We start from the raw sequence: 27,881 nt of genomic DNA, 5'->3' as shown, positions 1-27,881 counted from the left end.
TCATATGTCAACTCTGTTCCCTCAGTATGCCAAGTTATTGCAATGTATGACTACACGGCTGCCAATCAGGACGAGCTGAGTTTCTCCAAGGGTCAGCTGATCAACATCCTCGACAAGACCAACCCCGACTGGTGGAAAGGAGAAGCCAACGGGGTAACAGGGTTGCTGCCCACCAATTATGTCAAGATGACAACAGAATCAGACCCCAGCCAGCAATGTAAGTAAAACTTTAATCCTCTTACTGATGGACTGTTTTTTTTTTCTAAATAAAAAATAATAAGACAGTTAGCACACATGGAAACTGATAAGTTGTGTTTATCAGCTGTAGAAACAAACAAAAATGTTGGTTGGCTTGGCTCACTCCAGGTACAGTAGATTCCTTATCCATGTCAGACCATGGAACCACTGATGGTAAGCCTCGAGTAGTTGGTTCAATCAATCATTGAGGAAATTGGTGAACATATAACCATTACACTTAAAAGGCTCATTCCCATAAAAAGCTTCTGAAATTGATTAATAGAAAATGTTAAATTTCTTCTCCACAAGGCAAAATGATTGGGCCTTTTAAGTATCCCGGACAACATCAACAATTTCAAATCATCAAAAGGAAAGTTTGACATTTTGGGCATGAAGCGTGATGGATACCTCTCATCGTATTGTTAGTTAATTTAATCCAGCCACGCTCTGGCTGCAGTTTTTATATTAAGCAGACTAATATGAGAGTGGTATTGATCTTCTAATTTAACTTGCAACCACAAAGTGAACAAAGCGTATATCCCACGAATGTCAAACTGTTCTTTTAAAACAGATGCCGCTGACAAATCACCCCGGGCAACAAAATAATAAAGAGCGAAAGCTGATCTGATTTCAAACTGACACATTTTTCATCATTTTGGTCACATTTCTGGAAACGGCAGCTTCGCTTTCCCTCTCTGAATGCAACACACGGGAAGGCGGTCATTTTCCTCACGCGTATCCCGCTCGCTGCTCATTCATACGTAGCTGCTGAGAAATTTTAAAAAGGCCGATTTCTTAATGAGAGGTGTGCGCCTGAATTAGTATGCACAGCTTGCGTGTTCTCCTCACAGCAGCAGCTGTTAACAAGCGTGAACACACGAGCTCTTTAATTAGGATGAACTTGTCGAAGCCACAGACACAAAACGCTCTGATATTCTAATTCCAGCGAAGGCGTTGTCACTCGCACGCCCGCCACACGTAAGGCCGGCGAAACAAGCTGCCGAAACAAGAGCGCGAGAAATCGCCGTCTGCAGCTGATACGATGAATAATAACATTTACATTTCCAGAAATGCATTATTAATGCGCCTGCATGTGAGTGTCCAGCATTAATATTAAAGCTATATTAACGTCTGCTGTCTCTCCATCTCTTCATCATCTCACTTCCCTCCCTTCCATTCCTCCACTTCATCTGTTTTTTCCCCTCCTTTTCTTCTGTAGGACAGTAACGCTGGCTTTCCTGTCTCTTCTTCCTCCTTTTCCTCCTCTTCCTCTTTCTCACCCCTTCTGTCTGAGCGATCCCGAATTGCCCTGTCGCAACAGGAAGCCCAGCCGCCAGCAAGAACGGCCCACCTCCGCACTTTCCACCTCACCCGTTTAGGACTCTGGTGTTCTGTGCTTCTCTGTTACAAACCCTGTTTTTTTTCTTTGGTTTTTGTTTTTGGCGTCCTACCTTCTCAGCTTTAAATGTAAATTTATTTCACCGTACACCCCTTCCTCCTCTCCCCCCCTCGCTCTCTTCTCTCCCTTGTTTTCATTTCTGTTTCTTTAACTAATTAACCAAGGGAGCGAGGCAGAGGCAGCTAGACATGAGCTTTCAAAGCTTTTGTCCCCCGTGATACAAAAGTGTGGAAAGCGTAGTTTTGCTACAGATAAAAGGAAAATAAGAGTTTGATTACAAAAGTATGGAAAATAATATGTAAGAAGCATCGGTTTAGTTTTCTAAATTAAAGCTATAAGTTAGTATGATGCAGAGTATTCTAACAGGGTCACTCATTCTTGCACTAACAACATTGAAACCTTGCTAAAAATGGATCAATGTGAAGACTCGCTGTTGCTTAAATCACCGGTAACCTTGATTGCTGCTTGCTAACGCATCGCTTGAACTGCAACTGAGATGAAATTGATTGTGATTTTATTATTCGATGCTTATGCACTCTGCCATTTATTGACGCTTCCAAGTACTTAAAATGACACCCACCCTGTACTGAACTGTGATATCACCAGCAAATACATATTTAAAAAAAGAAAATAAAAAAACATGCAAACATTAGCATATCAAGAATAGTCTGAGAGAAACATCTACCACACTGCTGATATATAGGGTTATCATCAAAAGTTTAAATGCACTCATCATGGGCTAGAATGGTGCCGTAATTTTGAGGTTGCACAGCATACATCTTTAATGTCTTAAAAAGAAATGGTTTGAAATTATTTTAGATTTTCTCTAATCCACGTCGCTTTGCAAGTTGGACTTTGACCACACTGGTTGCCATCACCAAGCTTCTGGTGAAATTCTGGCTGGATATTTGAGCACTCTTCTTGGCAGGATTGGTAGTTCGTTTGAACTGGTTGGTTTCCTGGCACAGACCCGGCTTTCAAGCGTAGTCCACAAATTTTCAATTGGGTTGACATCAGGGCTTTGGGAAGGCCATTATTCATTCCAAAATCAGATTTGATGTGTGTTTGAGATCATTGTCCTGTAGACTAAAGTGTCCAACCATCTAGCTGCTGATTTGAGTTGAAGCTGAAGAATTTGGAGATTAGTCCTTCTTCACCATTGCATTCACTTTGTCCAGTGTACCAGTACAAGCGAAACAGCCCCAGAGCGTGATGCTACCACCGCCATGCTGAACAATTGGTACAGTGTTTTTAGGTTTGAAAGCCTCATCTTTATTCCTCCAAACATACCTTTTGCCATTGTAGTCAAATAGCTCAATCTTTGTCTTGCCTGACTTTTCTCCAGATGAAATTTGGCTTGTCCATGTGGGCAGCTGCAAATTTCAGTCAAGCTTAAAGATCTTGGTTTTGGACAAGGGGCTTCTTTCTGAGTAGGCACCCTGTCTCTGTCCATGGTGATATAAAACACACTATGGACACTGTGTTCCAATATTTTCTAGTTCATGTCAGGTTTGAGCCTTGGTGGTTTTTGGCTTGTTTTTGAAGATTCTAATTAATTTTCCTTTCATCTGAGGCCATGTCCACACTAATACATTTTTGTTTGAAAACGTATCTTTTTCTCTCTGTTTTGGCCTTCCGTCCACACTGAGATGGCATTTTCGGTCAAGGAAAACGCAGAGTTTTAAGAGCGCTCTCCAAAGCGGATACATTTGAAGTAGGGCTGCCACGATTAGTCGAATAGTCACGATTACGTCGACTATCAAAATCGTCGACGACTGATTTAATAGTCGACGCGTCGTTTGAAGCTTTGTAAGATCCAAAAGACGCAGAAATAAGTAGCAGGATTTAAGAGTGTAATAACGGACTGAAACAGAAGATGGCAGCACTGCATGTACAAGGATGCCAGCTGCCGTTAAACCCCGAAGAAGAAGAAGCTGTGTCCCAGAATTCATAGCGCGGCCCAGCTCAGTTTCCAACAATGGCGGCAGCTAGTTAGTTTTAATATTACTCTTATTATTCTTTCTGGGTCACAAAATAAACGTTTAACATATTTTCAGGCGAGAATGTAGCTGTGTAAATCTCAAATATCTGCTCAGTTTATCAAGACACCACATATTTTCAAAAGCGCTCCGACGTTTTCAGAGACGTCTGTTACCCACTAGCTCGATAGCTAGCCGGGGGCTAGGCTAACTAGAGCCGTGAGAGCACCGGACTCCCGGCAAATCGTTTTCAAACCCACCGCTGTCTTTCGCTCCTCAGGTTAAACGTGATATATAAGTCACTTAGATAACTTAAAAATGTTATTGTTTTGCCTTTTTTTTTTTTTAGTAATTTATTTGTTCCTGAGTAAATCAGTTTGGCTGAGATTAAAGTTATAGTTTTTACACAGCTGAATAAACGTCAAGCAGACAGCTGATTATCAGAAGTGTGAGATGCTGTTATAGTTTAGATAGCAAGGAGTTTATTAAACTTCACCGAAACAATCTGCAAATTTCATTAAAATTTAATAAACTATCATCCTGTCTTTATTTTTAGTTAGCACAGACCTTAAACACTTAAAGCTGTAAGCTAATGATAGTTATATAAGAGCAGATGCTGCTGGTGCAATAAGCTGTACGTTTTACGTCCAATGGATGATGATCTGATTAGTCGACTAATCGCCAAAATAATCGGTGACTAGTCGACTATCAAAATAATCGTTTGTGGCAGCCCTAATTTGAAGACGCAGTTTTCGCGTCGCAGTGTGGATAACAAACCCAGAGCCTTTTCGAAAACGATGACACATTTTAGTCATGTGATGCAGTCATGTGAGTGTGTGAGCGGAGGACATCACACAGCAGTTGTTTTGTGTGCTCTCAATTCTGACAGCCCTATTAAAGATTAATTCAGTTTGTACATGCTTCAGGTAGCTTTTCTTCAAATTCTTTGACTCTCAATCGCTTTTGCAACTTTGTACTTTTGTGTTACTCGCAGCAACAACTCCACCTCATTGTTAGTCCGTTTAAAAAAAACTCGGTGCTTTTCCTTGACATTTTGCCGTGACGTTTCAAAGAGCCGGAAAGTAAATAAACGACAGACAGAAATAAGGCAGGTCGAATCGTCTTGCGTTTCACTCATGCGCAGTACTGGGACGTAAGCGTTTTCGGCCGTTTCGATGTGGCTGAACAACTCTGTGAAAACGCATGAAAACGATAGTGTGGACGTGGAGCGTTTTCAGACGTATACGCCGTTCTCAAATTTATCCGAGCTAGTGTAGACGCAGCCTGAGGGTGACATCGTGGGTTTTGCCAAAGTAGTGGCAGTTGTTTAGTAATGACTCCAAGAAATCTTCCCAACTCGTGTAATTCTATAATTCTGCTTCTTATATCTTCTCTGAGTTCCTTGGACTTTCCCATTGTTCTGAGTATCCGTCAATCGAATGAGAGTTGTCAAACCTTTTTATGTTGGCAAAGAGAAACTACCAGTTGTAGTAGAAACTATCATGAGAGGTTAATAGGCCTCAGTCTTGTCGAGTTAAAAGCTATTGTAGAACCTTGTTTGAGTCTGTGCATATATTTTTGACATTGTGTGGATTATAGAAGCTCCAAAATCAAGTCAAGCATTTAGAATCAGTTCTTGTTTTTTAAAGTTATTAAACATGTATGTTGTATAATTCTTCCACTGTGGAATTAATTATTAAAAGCCCCAAATTACCATGACATTCATGCTCGTGATGCGTGTATGTAAACTCCTGACCACAACTGTACATCCACCTTTTGCCAAGATTGAACCTCAAAGACTTGAACTACCAGCTGAGTCTTCCACTGCTCTGTCACTCAAGCATTAGCTACTTTATCCATTTACACCTATGCAATCACTAGGAGTGAGCACTCCACCATGAAAGGTGCTTTATTTTTCTTTACCTTAGTGTTCTTGGTAGCAGTGTTGTTAGCGTTGGCATCGCTTATGTTCATGTACTGCGACTACAATGTGCCTCAGTCTGTGCATTAAATGTAAATTAGACGTCATCGAAGTGATAATAAAGGGAGATTTTAACATGTTTTTGAACGCTCGCTGTATTTTCTCACACACCACATCAGTGATTGAGAGGAAAGTGTTTGTGCTTGTGTTTGCCATGCACATGCCGGTGCATGTCCGTGCATGCATGTCTGCACGTGTGTTTGCATGCGCATGGATGTGCTCCTGTAGGGTGTGCTGACCTGATGACGCTCGACACAATGACCCCTCAGGAGAGGAAAAGGCAGGGTTACATTCACGAGCTCATCCAGACCGAGGAGACCTATGTCGAGGATCTTGAGCTAGTGCTAGAGGTACCGACGGAAACATCGGCATATTTGAACATTATTACCACTTTTCTGTCATTTTTTTCCCGTCCTCACCTGTTTGCATTTGTTTCTGCCTCTTAGGTCTTCTACAAGCCCATGTCCGAGTCAGGCCGTCTGACTGAAGCTGAGATGGCAGTTATCTTTGTTAACTGGAGGGAACTGATTATGTGCAACTCCAAATTGCTCAAGTAGGTCCCACGTGTGACATTGTTATGAACCATACTGACATCTAAACTATTAAACCCTACTGCTCTGCTAGAATAAACATTTATGAACTCTTTCTGTGAAAACGATCAAAAGCAAATGCACAGAAAAACTGACACTTATTTCATTTCTGCAAGTCCATAGACTCTGAAGGCTTGCAGAACTCATCAGATACTCCATCTATTTATGTTTTGTGAGGTTATGAAATGGTGTTTCACATCCTGATCATCTGTGACCTCCCTCCAGAGCCCTGCGTGTCCGTAAAAAGACAGGAGGAGAGAACATGCCCGTTCAGCTAATAGGAGACCTGCTGGCGTCGGAGCTCGCGCACATGCAGCCGTACATTCGCTTCTGCTCCTGCCAGCTCAACGCCGCAGCGCTGCTGCAGAGCAAGACCCACAACCAGCCTGACTTTAAAGACTTCCTCAAAGTACGAGCCTTGGATAATGGATATTGTGAAAGGAAAAATAAATAAAACGTTTGCTTTTGTCAGATGCAATAAAATATCTCTGCCTCCTCTTGAGCAGAAGATTGCAACTAACTACCGCTGTAAAGGAATGCCGCTGTCCAGCTTCCTCCTCAAGCCCATGCAGAGGATTACACGTTACCCTCTACTCATCAAAAATGTATGCAGAGAAATGCTGTTTATATGTAACTCCATGAATCCCGCCTACCACTTGTTTAATATTCATCTCCATGTCTCTTAATTTGTTGCCTGTGCTGTGCTTCTTGGTAAGATCTTGGAGCACACCCCAGATGGCCACGCAGACCGAGGCCCTCTCCGAGAAGCTCTGGAGCGAGCCGAGGAGCTGTGCTCTCAGGTCAATGAGGGGGTTCGGGAGAAGGAGAACTCAGACAGGCTCGAATGGATACAGAGCCACATGCAGTGTGAGGGGCCCATAGAGGTAAGGACACTCAGAAACGAGTATCTCGACTCTCGAGTCCCTGCTGCTATATTAAATATGGCCTCTGCAAAGCATTTCATGTCTGACAAGTCTTGAGCTGTTATGCAGGGACAGCAACAATTCCATTCTTAACTACAACGTTTGACAGTTTGCTTATTTTCGAACAACTTTCCTCAGCCATGCCTTGTTTTCTCTGCACTTTTTCCCCCCCAGCACTTGGTCTTCAACTCGCTGACTAATTGCCTCGGGCCTCGCAAGTTGCTCCACAGCGGTCGGCTGTACAAGACCAAAAGCAGCAGAGAGCTGTGGGCTTTCCTCTTCAGTGATTTCCTCCTCCTCACACACAGTGCCAAACCCTTCTCCTCCTCAGGATCTGACAAGTTATTCAGCCCCAAAACAAGCATACAGCTCAAGATGTACAAAACAGTAAGCTAATCTAAGGTATAATATATATAAAAATATATATAAATGCACAGATGAACTATTCTTTCTCATCGTTTACGTTCTCTCGGCATTTGCCGATATGCATTTCATCTCCGCCAGCCTCTCTTCCTGAACGAGGTATTGGTGAAAATGCCACCCGACCCGTCCAGCGACGAGCCGCTGTTCCACGTCTCGCACATCGATCGCGTCTACACTCTCAAAACCGAGACCCTGAACGAGAGGCACGTGTGCAAAAATCTCGCGTTCTGTGTAACCACACGTCCGTGTTTCTGCGTGAAGCACTCACACATTTTTACTGCTTCCATTAGGGCAGCGTGGGTCCAGAAAATCAAAGCGGCATCTGAACATTTCATAGAGACAGAGAAGAAAAAGAGAGAGAAGGCTTACCAAGGTAAACACAGCTACACGCTCATAAATATGTCAGCTAATATTGAGTGTATTGACTTTATCCCTTTGCAGAGCAAGCTGGTATTCCTATCATCTCCTCCGCTGCTCCCTTGTTAACTTTCCTTGTAGTGCCGGCTTGAGCTGAATGATATAATGACAAGCAGTTTCTTAGTGTCATCTGACCTGGAATCTGCTTGATCTGAAAATGATTGTTTGGTGGTCTCTGTGCGGCACCTTCACAAGTTTTCAGGAAATCAGACTCTACGACTCGTCCCTATGACCACTAGACTGTTTTCACCTACAGTGTCATATTTATACTGTGCATCGTATCGTTTAATTTTGGAGTAGTCATTTGCATGCACTGGAGCTTGAATGGAGTGCTTTATTTTTACTTCCTTTTATTCCAGAGTTGACATTTTTCAGTCTGCATATTAAAAATCTACAATAAGTCAAGCCCCCTGCCAGGGTTAACAAAGTGTTCTTATTTGAACCTTGAAGTATGCATGTGTGTATTGTTCAAACATTATCCTAATTATGAATGGATGCTGCGTTTTTGTCATATATCTTACTGTCTTCTGCTTATTTTAGCACGCTCTCTAAAGTCCAGCGGAATCGGCCGGCTGCTGGTGACAGTCATTGAAGCCCAGGAGCTCAAGGCCTGTAAGCCCAACGGTGAGGCCCCGTGGCAACATGACAGTGCTAATGCATGCTTTGTAATTAAGTCCCGTTAACTCCTTTTCTCTTTAGGTAAGAGTAATCCTTACTGTGAGCTGACAATGGGAGCTCAGTGCTACACATCTCGACCAATCAGCGACACTCTGAGCCCAAAGTGGAATTTTAACTGCCAGTTTTTCATCAAAGACCTCTACCAGGATGTCCTCTGCGTCACCGTGTCCGAGAAAGATCAGTTCTCACCAGATGGTCAGTGGATAAAGGACACGCACATGCACTCATGCATAAAACAGTTGATTATTAGGCTTTTTGTCTAATTTTTCCTGCCTATACAGAATTAAAGGAACACTTAAAGTCTTGGTTTTCCTCTATTAAAGTAAATCAGCGGTCTTAACTTCTTTTTTTTTTCTTTTTCTTTTTTGTCCGATGAGATGCGTTTCTTTTTCTCATTTTAATCATCTTACTAAATAAAAGTCTCCTCCTTCCTCTTTAGATTTTCTCGGCCGCGTTGAGGTTCCCGTGGCAACGATAAAGAAAGAGATGGAGAGCAAAGGAGCAGCAACCCGTCGCCTTCTGCTGCACGAAGTCCCTACTGGAGAAGTTCACGTCAAACTAGACCTACAGCTTTACGAGCCAACCAAATGAGGAAAATACATCTGAATACTCCATTAGACACACACACCACTTAATAATAGTAATGAAGGACCATTAAAGTGCCTTTTTTATGCTCTTGCACATTACGCAATAATGGGGATTTTACTGTCCCTGCTTGTTCCACTGACCCTGAGCTTTTTCAGCGACCTCAAACGATCCAAAACACGGAGATGATTGCCAATATTTTCATAATCGCCAGCCAGAAATGGAAAGTAACAAACGAGACTCAACGTTTCACCGGATTTTTACATTTCACTTTCGATTTGTAAATTTTTTTTTTTTTCCGGCGCACTGCTAATTAAAGAATATAACAACATATCAGCCAGTTACACACACGTGTGGACAGTCGCACACTGTCTCACGTATCTTTATATTACAACTGCTGCACACTGCTGTATAATGTAATGTCAATGGTTAGCCTTATGGTGTAAGCTTGAGGTTTCATGGCAAGTACGCCATTAAATCCCGAAAACGGCACCGGCATGAATAAAATGTATGTACAGTAAAACATTTTTCTGCGTTTGTCTTTCGAGTACGATGTCCAGGAAAATTGTGAAGTAGGTTTTTTATGTATGTTTGTTTCTTTTTATTTGGATGCACACAGTGGCCAAAGTCACTGTTAACTTGATGTTTCCTGCAGACATCCACATCTGGAGAACCAGCAGCTGGTCTGGTGGCACCTTCCATCTGATGTGGCTGTTGCACTGATGTGCAGTGGTATAGTGTTAGGCCTGGATGAAAAACATTTCAAACTTAAACTGTTAGTGGGATTTGTCAGTGAGCAGTATGGTGCTATAGTGTACAAATACAGTATATAAGTACCTGCTACACTTGCTTCTATCAGTCTCGACGACCACTGGCCTTTTAATGGACCCACAGGCTGGATATTTAGATGAGGCATGTAGACGTTTGTTGGCCTGAGACTTCACAGACTCACTCAGAGGTCGATGACTTTTAGTTCGCCGTTCAGCTTTTGTCCAGTGGAGTTTTTGCCCTAAGATAGGAAAAGGAAAAAAAAAAAATCTCTCATTTGAAGAAGTTTTGACCTGAAAGTATTTTACACTGAAAAAGCAAAAGATTGAGATAAACTCCTAGACCACTGAGCAGTTAATGAAAATGCTCAATGCTAATAAGTACTTTTCAGAAGTACCTATTATAAATTAATCCAGCAAAAAATTAAGGGTACCTGTTGTGCTCATTTTCAGTTCCATATTTCCATTTTATACTCTTAGATTCTAGAGTTGCTTTACACAATTCACAGTTCAAAAAAAAATATATTTACTAAGTAAAACAACTCTGTCATTATTGTGCTGATTTATAAACTCACCCTAGGCTTCATTAGGTACACCTCTTCAGCTGCTTACTAAAGCTAATATCTAGCCAATCACATGCTAACAAGCCAATGCATTTAGATATGTAGACATTGTGAAGATGGTGCTGAAGTTTAAACTGAACGTCAGAATGGAAAAGTGAGGTGATTTAAGTGACTGTGATGTAAAGGACCCACAGCGCGTAGCTTTGCAAGCAGTTGAATGTTTATTTGCAAAGTTTCCAGTGACTCCGTTTTTGGAGCTTTACAGCTGCTTGTCTCCAGTGCAAGTACACCCAGCTCCCTGGTCAGGTCCCGGCATCCTACTCAAATAGGGAAGGCATGATTATACAACGGAAATCAGCTGTGCTGGTCAGCCTTCCCCTGACACCATGTCCTGAACCCACTGCTCCACCGCTCCCCTGTAGCTGAGCCACAAACCACACCACGCCACAGTGACTTTGCACAGTTGTTTGCTGCCAGATGGGCATTGTGAATATTTCAGAAACTGCTGATCTACTGGGATTTCTGCACAAATCCATCTCTAGTTTACAGAGAATGGTCCGAAAAAAAGAAAGTATCCAGTGAGCAGCTGTTCTCAGGGTAAAATTGCCTCGTTGATGTCAGAGGTCAGAGGAGAATGGCCAGACTGATTTGAGCTGATAGGATAGGAAGGCAACTGTAACTCAAACACTTGAGAGCATCTCTGAACAGATATCACCTTAAACCTTGAAGCAGATGGGTCTACAGCAGCAAACCACACTGGGTGCCATGTCAGCAAAGAACAGGAAACCGAGGCTACAATTACACCAGCTGATCAGAATTGGACAACAGACGATTGAAGAAACGCTGCCTGATCTGATTAGTCTCGATTTCTGCTGTGACATTTGGATAGGATCAGACTTTTGCGTAAATAACATGAATGCATTGATTCATCTATCCTTATATGAGCCGTGCTTATGGTGTAATGCAGAGGTTCCCAAAGTGGGGGGCCAGGGCCATTGCAGAGGGGACCCCACATGAACGCAAAGCAGAAGATGAAGCCTCGCCAAATATGTTTCCAAACCAACTTCCTACCAAGCCAAATACTAGATATGTGATGAAGCATATCTTGCCTTCTTGACTTCACCTGCACAAGTGCCAAGATAGGTCTCCACGACAGAATTTGTTTAACCTGCGTCGGGAGCACACGCTGGGCTGTCCAAATCACAGACAAACAGTATTCCATATTCTTGATTTTTTTTAGTTCACAAACACTTCTTGTAATGACTAACTATTCCTGACATTTTGGAGATGTTAGCTCTTTATACGCGAAGATTTTCTTGTAAAAGAAAGGGGGGCTTAGCGAAAAAACTTTGGGAACCACTGGTGTAACGCTATGATGTAATGTCATACTTCGGCCTCTGAAACTGAAAACTGTTTCAACACCACAGCCTCTCTGAGTATTGTTGTTAACCATGTCTACTCCTTTATGACCACAGTGCACCTTGTGCATCCTCTGATGGCAGCCTCCAGCAGGATAACGTTCCATATCACAAACCTCAAATCATCTCAAACAGACTTCTTGAACACGACAATGAGTTCACTGTACTCAAACGGCCTCCACAGTTACCAGATCTCAGTCCAATACAGAACCATTGAGATCTAGTGGATGCGTAGCTGAGAAATCTGCAGCAACTGTGTCATGCCATCATGTCAGTATGAAACAAAATCTCAGAGAAATGTTGAATCTGTGCCACGAAGAATTAAGGCAGCTCTGAAGGAAAAAGCAGGTCCAACCTAGAATTAGCACGGTGTACCTAATTAAGTGTCAGGTAAAAACTTTGGCCATGTTTATTGTGAGCATCCATCATGGTAACAGTATAAGACAGACAACAAAAGCATAATAAGTACCTTATATATATATATATATATATATATATATATATATATATATATATATATAAACTAAGCCAATACTGAAGACTAAGCATTTGTATAATAGTTTGTCTTAAATTTCCGATTGGCTAGAAAAAAACACAAAAAAGGGGAAAATATATAGATACCTGGTCCCAAAGATGAGTAGAATCTCTTTCCTGTTGGTCTTTCATTTAAACGAAGGCCCAATGACCCCTTTAAGGAATCAATGCATTAGCAGTAACACACACGTGAGACACTCTAATGTTGTTATGAAACATACTGAAGGGAAATATTCAAGTCACAGAAGTCACCTGGTTGTTCACCTGTTGCATTTTGATATTGAGAAGTAAAGGATCGTACTCCTGTGGATCGTAGGTCTCTAGAAAGACATTCCCCTGTGGATCAGAGATAACGTGGCAGTGAAATAAGTTAAACATTCATCTCATCTGTTTTTGCAGTAATAGGCACAAAACCTAAACATCGCCGTCCACAACAACACAAAAACTCTAGCACCAACATGAGGAGTCATTGACCTAACTTCAAAACTAATTTAAGCTTCAGCACCACCTTGGAGTCACAGACATGGAGGTAGTGATTGTAGAGGTTGTGGCGCCTCTTGGCCTCTGGGCAGCTGGACACATGCGCTTTCACTCTCTGCTGGATGGGAAACCAGACATGTTCAGTCCAGTGTTTGTGGAGCAGCTCTCTCCTCCTGAGCTCTGTAACATCACGCTGACTGAGGTAAAACTCCAACTCCTGAATGAAAACGCATTTCAATCAATATTGGAGGTATTTTAAATAATGAAGAATAAAATGTGAGGGGAAAAAAAGCTGTGTCATTGTATTAGATGGACTACAGTACAATAAAAACTAGTACCCTACCTTGATAAACCCATTTTCTGTCTCCTGTAATGGCTGGAGTATTTCCTTCACTTGCTGCTTCTCAGCCTTCATCTTTGCCTAAATGACAAGAAAGAGATTCAGGAATTCATCCTTTCCATCTTTTCTGTGAAGATGTGAGTCGACTGAGTGCAGTACCTGCAGTTGTCTGAGGGAGGTGTAAGAGAGCCAGTCCCGTTTGGTGGCCCACTCTGGCACATAAGACACCTCATTCCTTTTCTCTGGCGTTACAGACCTGCAGGTGCTCCTCGTCCTTTCACGCTGCTGTGAGCTGCTCCTTCTGCTCTTCTTGCTCTCCGTGGTGTGCTTCACATCTGTAACGCACTCCTGAAACACCAGATGTATATTGTACGCTGTAGTTACTGTGTGCAGTGCATAAAGTTTGCTTGAAATTACAGTATGAATAATAAATGAATGGTTCCAACTACAGTGATGTGCAAAGCTCTTGAGCCACAACTCATTTTTTTATCCTTGTATCTTACCATTTTCAGAGTGATGGGTTGTTGTTGTTTTTTTTAAGGTACTTACACTGACCTATTACATTTTGACATAAAAAAGCCACCTAATGCAAGGGCTGAAACTATGTTGTATATACACATACTGGACATCATGGCTAAGAACAAATTTTAAACTGTATCTTTAGGCACTTTGTTACTAGCAGCGTGTTACAAAAACACATAATTTCTTTCACATTTCTTTAGTTGAATCTATGGAAAATTCAAAAGACAACACAGTTCGACAGACATAAAATAGATCGAATAGTATAATTGCACCAGGTAATTGATTCTCAAAGAGCTATTTTGTGAAGACATCCTGGCATAGTGCGCCGTGTGTCCTTAATATTTTTGAGGATAGTGGACAAGGGGAAGACAAAAGAAAAAGTGGCAGGCCTAGAAAAACACGAAAGTACATGAAAGTCACGTTCTTAAGGAACAGGACTTTAAAAAAAGCAACGAAGGAAAAGAAAAGGCAAAGACCTGAGAGATGCATCTGGCCTTTCAGTCGACCAGTCTACTGTTAATTGAAGCCTCATCAGAAATGGTCTCACTGGAAGGTATGCTAAATTACACAAGAACTGGTCTGAAAATCAGTCGCAACACGTCAGATGGAGCTTGGAGCTTTGGTTAAAATTGTCATCAATATTTACAGAAGCGGTCAGGAAGCTACAACAGTGAGTATCTACAGTTGGAGATCTTGTGAAATTTGATGAATTTATAAAACACAGCACCATCAGATATTGATCCACCATTTGATATCATCCAGAATGCGTCTGAATGGTGTCAGCTTCATTTTTTCAGTATGACAATGATCCCAAACACACTGCCATTGCAGTAAAAGCCCAGAGTTCAGACTGCAACATTACTGAAGCATTCTGGGATCATCTTGGCAAAGAACAGAATATAAAACAGCAAACATCCAAAGATTTCCATTTCCTAAGCAAATAATTTAAAAAAGAGGGGTATCTCAAGAATTTTACACAGTAATGTACATCTCTTGTTTTCACAGCATTCAGTACTTTGAATATATTTACAGACTGCAGAGTCCTGTGTAGACCGAACTCTTGAAATCCAGCCAAAGTTCACATAGAGAGAAGATCATGTCCGTGTACACGAATGTAGAGTCCACCACACCCATCACTACACGGAAACACGAGCAGCTTCTCGCAGTTACATTAACACGTAACACGTTATATGTGCATTTTTACACTCTGGTGTAAAAGATAATGACACTGGTCATTTTATGACAGCGGTTTTGGCATCAGTGCACAGGTACGTGTGCTTATTGTTAGGTTTTATTGTTGCAGTAGATAGGGTAGACTCTTTGTTTTGCATTTAACCTGATCCGGCGCGCCTCCTTTAGTCCTTATTTAAGTGCGGGTAACAGTGGCTACCGTATCTGTCAGTAAACTAAAACCTTTTCATTCATTTTAAAAATAGACTCTGAGATTGTATGTTCAGATATGATACGCAAAAGGAAAAAGAAGAGGTGCAGTTAGGAAAGCCAGGCATGTCAAACTCATTTTACATTGTGAGCCACATACAGGGCACTTTAATCTTAAGTGGGCCGGGCCAGTGAAACATCAACCACACATTTAACCCCCGAGATATTTTAATATAATAAAAAGAAGAAAAAAAAAACTATCATCTTTGAATTAACTGATTTGGTTAATTAAACATGAATTACACATTCATTAAATTTTTCATTAATTAAAATTGGAAATAACTCATTTATTAAATGTTTTAAACAAAATGAATTGACATTTAAGTCATGCATATATTTAACTAATTATTTCCCATTTTAATTAATTAATTACGTGTAATTAAAAATTCAATATTTTTATTTATTTATTTAATTATTTATTTAATTCACTTTGGCACTTGAGGCCCTCCGTAGCACTGCGTGCACATACCGTATACTGAGAGCAGGAGAACAAATACAGAAGAAGAAGAAAGACTGGAGATAAATTATTAGGTGGTGAAAGGTCACAGTCTCACTCTGCTGTGAAGTGCAAACTGCAGAGTGTCCATGTTCACAAGAAAAAAGTGTGCTCATCAAAAGCCAAATTTTAAACAGAACATAACACCACTGCAGTGCTGCCGAGCAAAACCACTTACACTGCCGATGCTCTTTAATTAAAAGTTTCATTAACAGCAGTATATTTAACATAATGGGAAGCGGGGTGGTATTGAGCCACCCGGTAGCTCCTTTTGTGTAATATACAATCCACTTCCGAGCTTTCTTTTTACTACACTCCCACTTTTATGAGGATGCTCTCTTATTTATTATTACCTCTGATTTTAACAGGCTGACAGGAAAAGGTGAGTGCACGGTGATCAGACCACTGGGACCCTTCTTCTTCATGTGGCTCATCTCTACATCACGACAAAACAAGCAGCCTGGAGTCAGCGACATGCTGGTAGTGATAAACGATAGACAGTGTCAAAGAACAACACTGACTGAATTTACTCATCACTTACTCCATACCTGCTAATTAAGTTGCTTTAATTTCATTAAAAGCCCACGTCTCCATTACAATGTGGTTGCTTCTTACCTGTGCTGATTTGAGGACTGAAGTTCGCGTGGCCAATTTACCAAAACTCTCCGTGCTTTTAGGTCACGTGCAACACACATCATTTTGGAAAAGTGTGCAGACTGCTAACTTTTACCCTGGGCTCAGACTTACTTTTCTAACGGAGCCAGTAAGGAGATACCTCCTCCAGGTGAACCACCGTCTGAAGAGGGTTTCCGTTGCCATGACGCCGACACGCAAGCGAGCCTGGGGCGAGCACGCGCAGAGACGTCGTACGTAAATGGCGAAGGTTCTGCGTTCTGCATTAACTGTATTTGTGGAAAGTGATTTCCCCACATCTGTGCTCAGATTATGCAAGTCTAGACGAGTCATGCACCCTCTGACTGTTGGATCCTCTTTAATGTGCGCAGAGATCAGCTGAATAACTAATGTTAGGAGGTCATCATATTTAGCAGATGTTTGGGCAAAGGTGGGGAAAACTACAAAAAAATTCAGCATAGATGCACTTCAAGAAGAAAAATATTCTTATAAGATTTTTACTTATAACACTTTATATTTAAAAAAATAAGAGGGTAAACTCGTTTAAAGTCCCAAAGGTTGAAAAGTCTCTTTAGGCGACACCTTTCACGCCCGAGGAGGGTCTTCCAGCCAATAAAAACTTCCGCTACACGGTGCAGTAGGTTCAAGAGTTGTAGCCTTGCTTCTAGGACTTAATGCGCCGGTTGACACCTGAGGTGCGCTTTGACGGTTCTCCTGCGGAGAAAGCGACGACTTAATGTTTGGGTATTAGCTGCGTAAAAGAGGCAGGGCAGGGCTTGGCCAGATCATAACTTCGTCTTTTTCATTTCTTTCTCGCTTTTCGTTGCTGGGGTCAGCACAGGGGGGAGGCTACATGGATTGGTGGACTTTGTTGGCAGCGAGTATTGCCCTACTCTGGATTTTCTGCTTTATAGACGGTAAGGGAAAACGGCTTTTTAATGGTTTTATGGCACCTGTCCACTAACCTATAAACGTACGGCACAAGAGACCAGGAATCACTCTACATAACATGTTAAAGTGGTTGTGGATTCTATTGTAGCTCATATTTCGAGTGTATTCCCTCGAAAGGTGGATGCACTGAGCAGATGAGACTCTACAGATTAGGGAATAGTTTGTGTCCCAAAATGACACAAATAGCTAAAATGGGCGCAGGTGGTGCAGATCGCGTCACTAACCAAAACCTCCCGCTTCTGTATGTTTTAAATGAAAAAATAAGATATATTACATAATTAATATTGTTTTATTAAACTCTTGATGAGGCAACCACACTTGATTGCTTCGAGATGACGGGGCGGGGAGAGGGGGCAATACAAACAATTTTGAGTATTTATTTAGAGAGTGAATGGTTTGTGCTTTAGGTCAGGTGGTTGTCAGGGTACTTTTACTTGCCGAAAGCTCGCTTTGCGTGCTCAGTATACCCGCCGCCCAGCCGGCTGGTGAGCAGACTTTAATCCAGTGGCAGACGCTGTTTGTGGTTCTCGACATTAGCCACGGTGTTAATTTAGACTCCAGCTTTACCCTGTTACCTTCTTATCTCCAGGCAACGCCGTGCTTGAGCTGCGGCTGCTCTTCCACGCTCTGACCAAAGCCGCTTGTCACCTGTACCTGGCCCTGCTCCCGCTGCGCCGAGCCGCCACGCACTTCTACGACAGCGCGCGGTACTGGGTCAACCATGCCCAGCAGGGCCCCTCTCCTCCAGGCTACCTCCATCAGAGCGAACCCCTGGCCAGGAAAGGCACGCTACACTTTCTGGAGGGCATGTGCGTGGTGTGCGAGACGGTGCCCAACATGATGGGCGCAGCGCTGAGCGTCGGGGCCGCTTTCTGTCATATGCTGCAGGGAGGTTTCTACATCCTGGCGGCCACGCTGCGCACCATCCAGATCAACCTGTTCTCACAGATGAACGGCGAGAAGGAGAGGTGGGACAAAGAGCGGCTAAGGGCGAAAGAGGGCGAGAAGAGGCTCAATTCCAAAGTGCTGGAATACATCTCGGTGTTTTGTCAAGACCCCGTGAGCGCTTTACGCATCAAGGTTGACGTGCCACCCGTGTACAGATAATCTTTTTCCCGTGGCTAATTGGCACATAAGGGGCCTTCTTCTAACTGCTGAGGGGTTAGAAGTACAGCAGAGTGTTGATTGGTTTGCAGGGAGGGCAGGAGGTTGAACTCTGACTTCTGGTTTTCACTCACTGTTGAGGGGAATTAGTTACCAACGGAATCAAATAAATTATATTTAAGCACGTGTGGGAAAAGACGAATAAAACTATGGTGCATTTTGTTACAACTGTTTCACATTTATGGAAATGTAAAGAAAATAAATGTCTCAATCAAACAAAACCTGACATCTTTGCTTGTTTTGGCCTTTAGAGCTTTATTGCTACATTCTTTTATACCAAATCTTACTGGCAACCAAGTTTATTTTAAAGTGCTCTCTTATTCATTATCTCAGTCATTAATAATACATCTATGGCAATATATTTACCAAAAAAATAAGGATCAGCAATAGAAAGTATGTTATTATTCACCTACTGATTCTGGTTACAGTCAAACTAAATCAGCAATAGGCCACCAACATTTATCCTGCAGGGCTTTTTAGCTTCATCTCAGCCTTCTCAGGTCTCAAACGCATGTCAGCAAGGACACAGAGGTAGCCAACATTCAGTAGATTAAGTCTGGCTGGCATCCGGGATCAAGTATTTTGCCTGTGAGCTCAGATTGCATTTGCATCTTTACACAGTCAAACTGCTAAAGAGACCACAGGGATGAAAATGAGGAAGAAGAAGTAATGAAGAGACAGGCAAGTTTGGGGATGGGGGGAGCAGGACTGTGAGCTGATACTGAAGATGAATTTACTCTACTTGACACTAAAGTCTTGCGTCAGGTATAGCGTGGAGGCTCTCAGGGGGGATTTTCCCAGCTACAGTGAAAGAAGAGGAACGAAAACAAAAATAAGAAAGATCCCTCAGGCGGGTGTAGTAAACAACTGTAAGCTAATCGGTAATTGTATATGTAAAATAATCTGATCATTTTAAAGACAGCAAGGTAAAAAATAGAACAAAATTCTCAAGACGGACACAAAACAGCAGCTTTATCTTTACTGGAATATCACAAATAATCTTACAGAGTATGTCACCAGTTCTTCTGACAGCTGCTTTGTTCACTTTGTATTCGTTCTGCTGGGACCTGAGATGAGAAGAGTGCATGTGTAACTTTGGCATCAGCATTATGGACAGCTTCTCAAACCACCAAAGAAAATGAGCTTAAAACCAAACAGGGCTGTAGGTTTAATCTCATTACTCACGCCCTCAACTTTGTCACTGCCTCCAGTCTCCGCAGTGCAGAAAGAACATTTTTCTGTGTGTCAGAAGAGAGGACTTCAAAGGTGTGAAGATCACCTGCAAAACAAAAAACCCAAAAAACTGTGAGTTATCTGCAAGTTACCAGGTAGCAGACAACTCTAGAGTTCAGAGGTCATTCCACACACTCAGTTTTACCTGAGAGGATGAGTTTTGTAGCCAGGTTTTGCACAGCAGGTAGGAACTGCTTCTCCGTAAACACGTGAGCTCCGTTTTCACACAAGTACCTGAAGATCAGCTGGACATGAGGGGAAAAAAAACCCCAAAACATCATTAAAACGTTGGTATATTAATGTGGAAATAAAGTCAAATTATGGTCAAAAAGTAATAAATGCTTTGCCTAAAATTTAGTCAATAGTAAGTTAACAATGTTACAAATAATTTTCATGTTAGCAGATGTTAATGTTTTCCAAATGGTTAATAGTTTAGTTGTAAACCATCTTGACCACCATTTGATGGTTACTGTGAAGTTGCAAGAGATTCTTTGAAGTCATTAAATATTGTACTGTGCATCTATAAATCTATAAGTCTATAAACATTAGACACAAGATGGAAATAAACTGATGTTTGGAATATCCATTTTAAATCACATAAGCAGGACTCGTGTCTTTAGTTTCAGACTCAGTGATATGAACTGCATCTCCTCTCTAAAGATAATCTTAATATATGTAAACCAGGAAGTACACAAAACTGTATTTGTCTTACTAAAAGACAAAAAGTTTTCGATATACTTTTGCTAATGCAGATAAGCTCCCACAAAATTGAACTCTTTATGGTCATAAAATGTCTTAATGACAATATTTATAATTTTTCAAGTTTCAAAGATGCAACTACAGCATGTCTCTTTATGTCATTAGAAACTATGCCATGATTGTTAGTCATAATCTGTTATCTGATAACAGTGGTTAATGTTTAATGACATTTCTTAGAATACAATAGAAGGTCCATAATAAGAAAAAAAACTTTACAACATCTAACCAAGAATCTTCACAACAGTCACTCTCCACGAAATACACTTAATCACAGAGAGAGATACTCAAGTTAGAAGGACCTGATATGAGTCTAAGAAGGGTTGCAGCAGCTTCTGCAGAAAGGATAACACTTCCAGCCCCGTTTCCAACACGGTCACTTCCTGTTCACTCATGTGGACTGCTCCACATTTCTGCAGGAGTGAACATGCCTCGTCAAAGTCCTAAATGATGGAGGGGCAGACATATGCAATATGAGTAACAATAATCTGTCTCATTGTTAATCACACACAAGTGTGTATGAATATGATAGTAGCAAAACACTGAAGCACTATAAGCACAAAATTTCTTTCATTAGCTCTTCCTGGGAATTGGATAAACGAGAGGCTACAGTGACCTTGGCCTTTTACCCAGTTCATGCACAGAATAATCGTGATCCCGACAAACATGGCTGTTACCTGCGATGCCCTGCCAGGGATGAAGATGAATTCATTGGCGAAGACGTCCCGCAGGAAGCAGAAGAAGCTGAACAGCTCATCTGTGAACAGAAAAAAGTTAAACAAGATGTGTCCATTCATGAGACTCAGAATCTGCAACTGCACCTAACATTTACCCTTCTGTGTGCTTTTTGTGATGTGGATGGCAGTAGCAAGTATTCCTGGACGCACAAAGACATGCAACGCCTGATTCCTGTAGGAAACCAGCATCAGCACCGCCGCCGCCGTCCTCATCACACCCTCCTCTGGGCTGAGTGGATCTTGGCTCGCAGGGTCTCCATCCTGAACCAGGCAGACACGGCCCGCTTTATGATGGACGATGGAGTGATGAAGAGCCACGGTGGATGACATCACGTCGGAGTCTGTGGTGTGTGCTGCAAAACGGGTGTAAAGTTTGAGGGTCACATGACCTTCAGAAAGTCATGCGTGCATGTGTGTGTGTTGAAGTGTGCACACGTGCCTGCATGTGTGAATGTCCACACACAGGACACCTGTGACGTGAGACAGTTCAGTGGAGTCCTCTTAGGATAAGTTATTTAAAGTGCATTAATCCACTGAACATCTCCTAAGTGATTCTGGACACTTGTGCCAACTTGCATTCACCTAATCTTTGTGATCCACACAGGACCGGGTCAAAAGGAGCCTATGCAACAGCAAGGAAACTACTCAGTTACTCCTCTGCATTAACAGCGTCTGGTTGTCTAGCAATGCAATATGCTAAGGACACCTGCTGGTCACTGAAGGGAAAGCAAGCTTCATTAAATGCCCACTATAAGCAAAGCCTATATTGTTCTTAACCCTAAGCTTGATGCTGCTGCTTTCTACACAGTATAATTAAAATAAATTGATATCTTTGAAATCCATCTGGCCCACTCACCAGGCCAGTTCAGACGGCCCCTGAAGTCCAGCACCAGCTTCCTGAGCCAGAGTGTTTTTTCCGTGAGCCCATGCCACTGCAAACCCTCTTCTGTTAAAGTTGTGATTGGAGCCTGGAGCAACAGGCAAGCCATCAGAGACCAAGGACTGATCAATGAGCCCTCCTCCTGGGTTCGCACAATCAAATGAGCCACCCAGTTCACACAGTCCTGGATCTCTGTACTTGGTCTCTGTGGAAGATCTCTAAACAGAAAACAAGGTAGATTCTAAAGTTACATACAGGCTTTGAAGGTTTACAACGACAAAAATATTCATTTAAGTTGTATCACTGTTACACTTGTTATGCTTTTGTTGATTTGGTTCATTTTACACTCACTATGAGTAAGAAAAAATAAATAAAAACACATTTCAAAAATGTAAAAGGTGTTTTATGCACTTCATTTGAACTGCTTATATATCACTAATGGAGATTACATTAACAGAATACATAAATGGTAAATCATAAAATCATTTAATACTCACTTTGGTTGGTGTATACTCAGTACTCACAATTTTTAGCTACAGCCAATTGTGACTTTGGCACACATGGCTACCATGTCTTGCATAAACAGAAAAAAAAAGCAAATCTGTACCTTGGTATGAGATTGTACTCGCTCCGATTTATCTTTCCCTCACACAGCTGTCGAACAGACAGGGGGCGGCCAAAGTTCACATGCATGCAGCCATAATCTTCCTGCAGAACTCTGCTAGCTTTAAACAGTCCCTGCAGTGAAAGAGCGAGGGCAAGAGGCCTGTAGTTTCATATCTTTCAGGACCAAAGATTACATGGGAAATGTTATCAAGTCAGCAATGAGACGAAACTTACGGTGGTGCTTTCTTTGGGTTTGGGGACACCCAACAACTCAAGTGCAAGCAATGACTCCTCCACTACTCTGTCATAGCTGATACTAATGGGCACCAGCGTAATGTCAAACACCTCACCTTTAAAATATGGCTCCAGCACCATGTCCATCATACCTGCAGACAAATGCAGATGTGGCACCAAGATGCTCAAAACATGTATAAGTAAATATGTAAAAATACATATGGAAATAAAAATAAGTTGAAAAGAATATTCAAATTACACAAAATGATCTAAAAATACTGTAAACTTGTTTGACTTTTCACAATTAAAATATCCTAAACTGTGAGTGCATGATCCCTTGGTGTGCAAAAGTAAAGTACTGTACAATGAAAAGGGTACAATGGCCCTTTAAGGTCAAACCTGTAATAAAACACAACAGAAATAGAAAAAACACAGCTAAATCTCACAAAACAGACCCTAAAAAACAAAAAAGACCTCACATAACACAATGGAAGTGTTTTTGGGGAGACAATAATGTGACGGACCAGCTGTGGAAGTGACAAGCTAACAGTAAACAGCTAATAGCAAACACCTACATTATTAAATGAATCTTTTAAGTGAGTCTAAGTGTAATTGTTTTCATGTTTTGGTCCATCACCTTATTGTCTCTCCAGAAACTCTTCTGTTGCATTTAGTGAAATTTCTTTTTTCTTTCCCTACTTCAATTGTTTTATTCAAATTCTGTTGTGGGTTGTTTTTTCTTTGTTTGTTTTTTCACCATTTCTGCTTTGTTTTATTCAGTTGTATTTTGTCTGCTTGTGCTGGATTTTTCTTTTTTCTGGTGTTTTCTTATCTTGCAGTGCATTTGACCTCCCCGGGCCACCATAGAAAAAGGTCATCATGCTTAACTGCTATAAAATTAAAGCAACAAAACCTAAAAAAAAACAAAAGTCCAAAATAATGAGATGCACACACTTTGATATCCTGGGGAACAGCAACAAAAACAACAAAGGTGTACATTTAGACACTTACCAAGCTTTGGCACCACAGACTTCAGTGTGCGACTCCTGAAACCCTCTACATAAAACTCCAAAGGAGCACATCCTGTCTACAAAAAACACATTAAGCTGTTGGAAGCCTTCTTCTTTTAATTGTTAAAGAAGCTGACTGCCAAAGATGCACTTAGGAATACTTTTAAAAAGTCCTTGTCTTACCCTGACAATTGTTCGGACATATTCTGACAGCACCGCCCAGTACAGCTTGTCAGAGCCGATTGCTCTTCGGATAAAGAAAGCTCCGGAGCGACGCAGAATCTCTCCAACAACCTTCATGCTTGCAAGAGCTTTAAAGAGAAGGAGTCGGAACAAAAAAATAAACAATAATAATAATAATATTTGGATGCTACGATGCAATCAAAATGGATATAATGTTGTGTATAATTAGTATGATTTAAATAACACTTTGTTGTCTTAATTCAAATAGATACTTGCGAATTCCTGCAGCTATGACAGGTATTGGGATGTCGTAGGTGAACAGGATGAAGGAGACAATCAAGAAGTCCACATAACTCCGGTGATTGGGCATCAGGATCACAGGACTCTCCTGGATGGCTTGCTGCAGCTGCAGTGACAGAAAATTTTAACTTCCAAGGTTCTCTGTATAGTAAATAGTAGTAAATACTATAGTAAAGCAAATCTATCAGAATGGTTGTGTGACCTCTAAAGAGCTACTGTTGAAACAAACTGGCCAATAACTGATTAAAGTGTATTGATTTCTGATGAGTCCTGACCATGTTGAGTCCTTCCATGTTGACATAGATGCTTCTGAAGAGTCTCTTGAACACCTTATTGACAGTGTAGGCCATCAGCCTGATAAACCCCAGCTGCAGATTGTGAGACATTTCCTCCAAAATCCCACGAGCCTCTTGTCTCACCTTCTCCACGGATGACCCCGTCTCCAAGGCAATCTGAGAGGGAAAATGTAGGGGAGGAAAAACTGACTATTTTGACAACAAAACAGTAAAAACTATATTTTTTTAATAAATAAAATGACTGACCTCTTTGGCAATATAGCGCAGATACTGGGACTCCAGTACAGCTTTCTTGAGGTCAGAAGTGGAGCTGGATGGGGCTCCTTTGTACGGTTGAGGGTTAAAGGTTCTCAGGGCATAGCCAAGATCAGTTGTGCATCTCCTCTCCTCCAATATATCCGTAAACTCCTCCTCATCCTTCAGGCTTGCAGTGCCTGAATCTTTATACTGAAGGAAGGAGTAAGGTTTATGTTAAAAGTCTCAAAGTTAAGATGTTGGAACATCTGTAACAGGATAGAAAACAACAACAACACTACTAATCTACCAACTCAGTAACGTGGGTACAGAGCAAGATTGTTTTGAATACGGATTTATTAGCACCACATTTTTTATACTGTACACATTCTGCTTTAATTCAAGGGGTCTAACAAATTTACTGCATTACCCATTTAGGAATTATATCCATTTGTATGCACAGCGTCCCATTTTCAGAGGTTATAAATTAATTGGACAGTTGACTGATAAGCAATTTCATGACAAGGTTAGGTTGTTCCCTTGTTATTTCGTAACACATAAAGCTAATAAAATATGTGGCATTGATTCCAACTGGTGAATTTGCATTTTGTAGCTTTTCACTTGAATTTTTATTACAGAAGTTAAATGTAAACTGAAATAAATCTATCAGACACATAGTAAAAAACTCTACAATCTGGTTCATTCTGCAAAAATAATAAACTGCCAATCACAACAACTTCCGAAAGTTCGCATGTATTTATATTAAACAAAGATTTCCTTGTACCAGAATGACAGTAAGACCAAAGCATGACTAAGAACATGATCCGTGGCGTACCACATCATCTGCCAAACATGGTGGCAGTAACATTATGGCATGGTATGGTATGGTATGGTATGGTTGCTAGTGAAGCTGGATCACTGGTGTTTCTTGATGATGTAAGTACTGATTGAAGAAGCCGGATGATCTGTTAAGTGTACAGGGCTACACTCTCGCCTTGGACTCAGTCAAGTGCTGCAAAATTGATCGGACACTGCAAATGGATGATGACCTAAAGCATACGGTAAAAGCATCTCAAGCAAAAATAAATGGGATGTCCTTTAATAGTCAAACCAGCAGAGCAGCTTTTTAGCTATTAAATTCAAACCTAAAGGCACTTAATGCAAAACTTTCTTAAAACCCTTGAATTAAAGCTGCAAGCTCACAAAAAAAAACAGACAAAAACTACAGAAATAAATACATTTTTAAAAATGCTATAATTCTTATAGAGCAGACTGTAGTTTTGTAAGACTCTTTATTTCTTTGGTAAATAAAATAAAATAAAAAAGAGGGGGCGGGGGTAAAAGATAATATATGTGGACAACAACTATTCACCACACTGTTATTTTGAACTGTTATTTTACAACGGGCGCATCCCTATAGTTATCCCATTAATGTGTTAATTGTTTATTAACCTTTTATACAAGCACTAGTTTTGTTTATTTTAACAGTAAGGAAAAACTGACGTATTGTTACTTTGGAAAAGTGGTCTGAGACAAATTAAATTATTAAATCACAAAGTTTATCGAGTTAAAACCATAAAAGTCGTTATCTCCTCGCTGCTCTGTTCTGCAGGCTGCTGTGACCTGCCAACACTGGCTGGTGAAAAACTATTAAGCAACAGCGGCTTACATACAGTCGCTGTTTTTCTTAGTAGGCCAAAGTTTGAGCAGCTTAAGGCGGCCAGGCTCCACAGGACACCCCTGCCTGCATAATTAACAGCAAAAACAAGCCCTGCTTGAAGGCAGACAAAAGCGAACATCGCTACAGGTTTCCTTCAGGCGGTCTCCTTCTGGGTATTATATATTTTATAGTCGCCGCTAACTTTGAAAGGTTTAAAGAAAAGCGTCGACGGGCCCGAGAGAAGATAAAAACAGACGCGTTTAAAACTTGCTTCTTACCGTACTCGTCATTCTTTGCGGACACTAACACTGAAGCTGACTGGTGACTGGCCTCAATGACTGTCTTTCTTGTGCTTGGACGCTATCTTCGCTCCACACTGCGTGAAATATGCAGCACTTCGGGGCCCGGGGCCAATGGTGTGCCTGGGTTTTGGAAACTCCTCCCGCATATTGTAATACTCAACCCTCTGCTCCCAAGTAACCCCCCTCACCCCACGCGCGCTGTTGAGTGCGATAGCTAATGTTTTAAGTGATCTCGAGTTTGTCTGATGTGGAAAAAAATGTCTGAATATTTTTGGAGGAAACATAACCAAGAATTAAACATCAACTGAGCGTGCACTCCACAGGGACTGATTAAATTATCGTTGTTTTTTTTGTCAGTTTTGCTGGTTTGGAGCATTCAGATGTGCTTAAGATTATTCACATGTGACATTCACGGCAGCTGTCAATCTTCCCAGAAGTGCACTTCCCATCAAATTCACCCTAAAAGGCAACACTCAGAGAAACTGCAAACCCCCCAAGAGTTCCAGGTGTACCGGCTTCAGTTACAATGTTAAATGTACTAGGCTTCTGGAACAATGTCCTTTTGGACAGATGAGAGCAAAGTGGAGATGGTAATGCACAGCCCCACATTTGTTGTGCGATATCTGTGCAAACTGGCAAGCACAGTGGTGGACGGGTCATGATTTGGGCAGCTTGCAGTCTTTGAGTCAATCATGAACTCCTCTGTGTGCCAAAGTCTTCTGAAGGCAAATGTTAGACCTTCTGTCCAACAGCTAAAGCTTGGTCAAAACTGAGAAATTCATTAGGACCATGATCCCAAGCCTTTCAGCAAATCTATCAGCATCCCCGTCAAAGTCAAGATAGTAAAATTGATATACTTTGGCAGGACCTTAAGAGAGATGTGCATAAGTAAATGCCCACAAACCTCAATGAAATGAAGCAACATTGTAC

At 41.4% G+C, this 27,881-nt stretch overlaps 4 protein-coding genes across 11 annotated transcripts in view; 2 read left to right on the top strand and 2 right to left on the bottom strand.

The window, feature by feature from the left end:
• The window catches only part of itsn2a (intersectin 2a), a 48,060-nt gene extending 38,321 nt beyond the window's left edge, over positions 1-9,739 (top strand). For 3 of the 5 annotated variants that reach the window (XM_082505470.1, XM_082505472.1, XM_082505471.1), the window contains 11 exons: positions 26-217; positions 5,825-5,946; positions 6,043-6,149; positions 6,412-6,595; positions 6,693-6,791; positions 6,903-7,070; positions 7,284-7,496; positions 7,614-7,905; positions 8,490-8,573; positions 8,649-8,822; positions 9,067-9,739. In XM_082505470.1, the coding sequence (XP_082361596.1) occupies positions 26-217; positions 5,825-5,946; positions 6,043-6,149; positions 6,412-6,595; positions 6,693-6,791; positions 6,903-7,070; positions 7,284-7,496; positions 7,614-7,905; positions 8,490-8,573; positions 8,649-8,822; positions 9,067-9,218 (1,787 nt within the window). In that variant the 3' untranslated portion in view covers positions 9,219-9,739. Of the gene's footprint in view, positions 1-25; positions 218-5,824; positions 5,947-6,042; positions 6,150-6,411; positions 6,596-6,692; positions 6,792-6,902; positions 7,071-7,283; positions 7,512-7,613; positions 7,906-8,489; positions 8,574-8,648; positions 8,823-9,066 lie in introns of those variants that run through there. The other 2 variants (XM_082505473.1, XM_082505474.1) reach the window with 2 other exon arrangements.
• Positions 9,740-9,830: 91 nt separating this feature from the next.
• fam228a (family with sequence similarity 228 member A) lies at positions 9,831-16,884 on the bottom strand. Of its 4 annotated transcripts, none has more exons than XM_082505476.1 (9): positions 16,520-16,884; positions 16,126-16,249; positions 13,474-13,662; positions 13,318-13,395; positions 13,003-13,191; positions 12,747-12,830; positions 12,582-12,648; positions 10,050-10,221; positions 9,831-9,958 (listed from the first exon to the last, which is right to left on the bottom strand). In XM_082505476.1, the coding sequence occupies exons 1-9, from the start codon at positions 16,702-16,704 to the stop codon at positions 9,847-9,849; spliced, it is 1,200 nt and encodes a 399-aa protein (XP_082361602.1). In that variant the 5' UTR covers positions 16,705-16,884; the 3' UTR covers positions 9,831-9,846. The 4 variants fall into 4 exon arrangements, with proteins under 4 accessions (XP_082361602.1, XP_082361604.1, XP_082361603.1 ...); XM_082505478.1 differs by having other exon boundaries at positions 16,126-16,208; XM_082505477.1 differs by having other exon boundaries at positions 16,388-16,577.
• Positions 16,885-17,058: 174 nt separating this feature from the next.
• On the top strand, positions 17,059-18,727 carry LOC309689218 (uncharacterized protein). The gene is made up of 2 exons (XM_082505487.1): positions 17,059-17,322; positions 17,946-18,727. Exons 1-2 carry the CDS (start codon positions 17,259-17,261, stop codon positions 18,461-18,463), a joined length of 582 nt encoding a protein of 193 aa, XP_082361613.1. The 5' UTR covers positions 17,059-17,258; the 3' UTR covers positions 18,464-18,727.
• A 13-nt stretch (positions 18,728-18,740) lies between these two features.
• LOC309689214 (dihydroxyacetone phosphate acyltransferase-like) lies at positions 18,741-27,246 on the bottom strand. Its single transcript, XM_082505475.1, has 16 exons — positions 26,928-27,246; positions 25,002-25,202; positions 24,735-24,911; positions 24,436-24,565; positions 24,160-24,287; positions 23,978-24,053; positions 22,967-23,118; positions 22,734-22,864; positions 22,103-22,344; positions 21,342-21,599; positions 21,187-21,266; positions 20,812-20,952; positions 19,899-19,998; positions 19,706-19,799; positions 19,526-19,587; positions 18,741-19,321 (listed from the first exon to the last, which is right to left on the bottom strand). Exons 1-16 carry the CDS (start codon positions 26,937-26,939, stop codon positions 19,269-19,271), a joined length of 2,037 nt encoding a protein of 678 aa, XP_082361601.1. The 5' UTR covers positions 26,940-27,246; the 3' UTR covers positions 18,741-19,268.
• Positions 27,247-27,881: the final 635 nt, after the last annotated feature.

The sequence above is a fragment of the Aulonocara stuartgranti genome, assembly GCF_965226115.1.
Source record: "Aulonocara stuartgranti genome assembly, chromosome: 15".
Taxonomy (NCBI): domain Eukaryota; kingdom Metazoa; phylum Chordata; class Actinopteri; order Cichliformes; family Cichlidae; genus Aulonocara; species Aulonocara stuartgranti.
The sequence above is the reverse complement of the archived record's forward strand: the minus strand, read 5'-3'. Positions and strand labels throughout refer to the sequence as shown.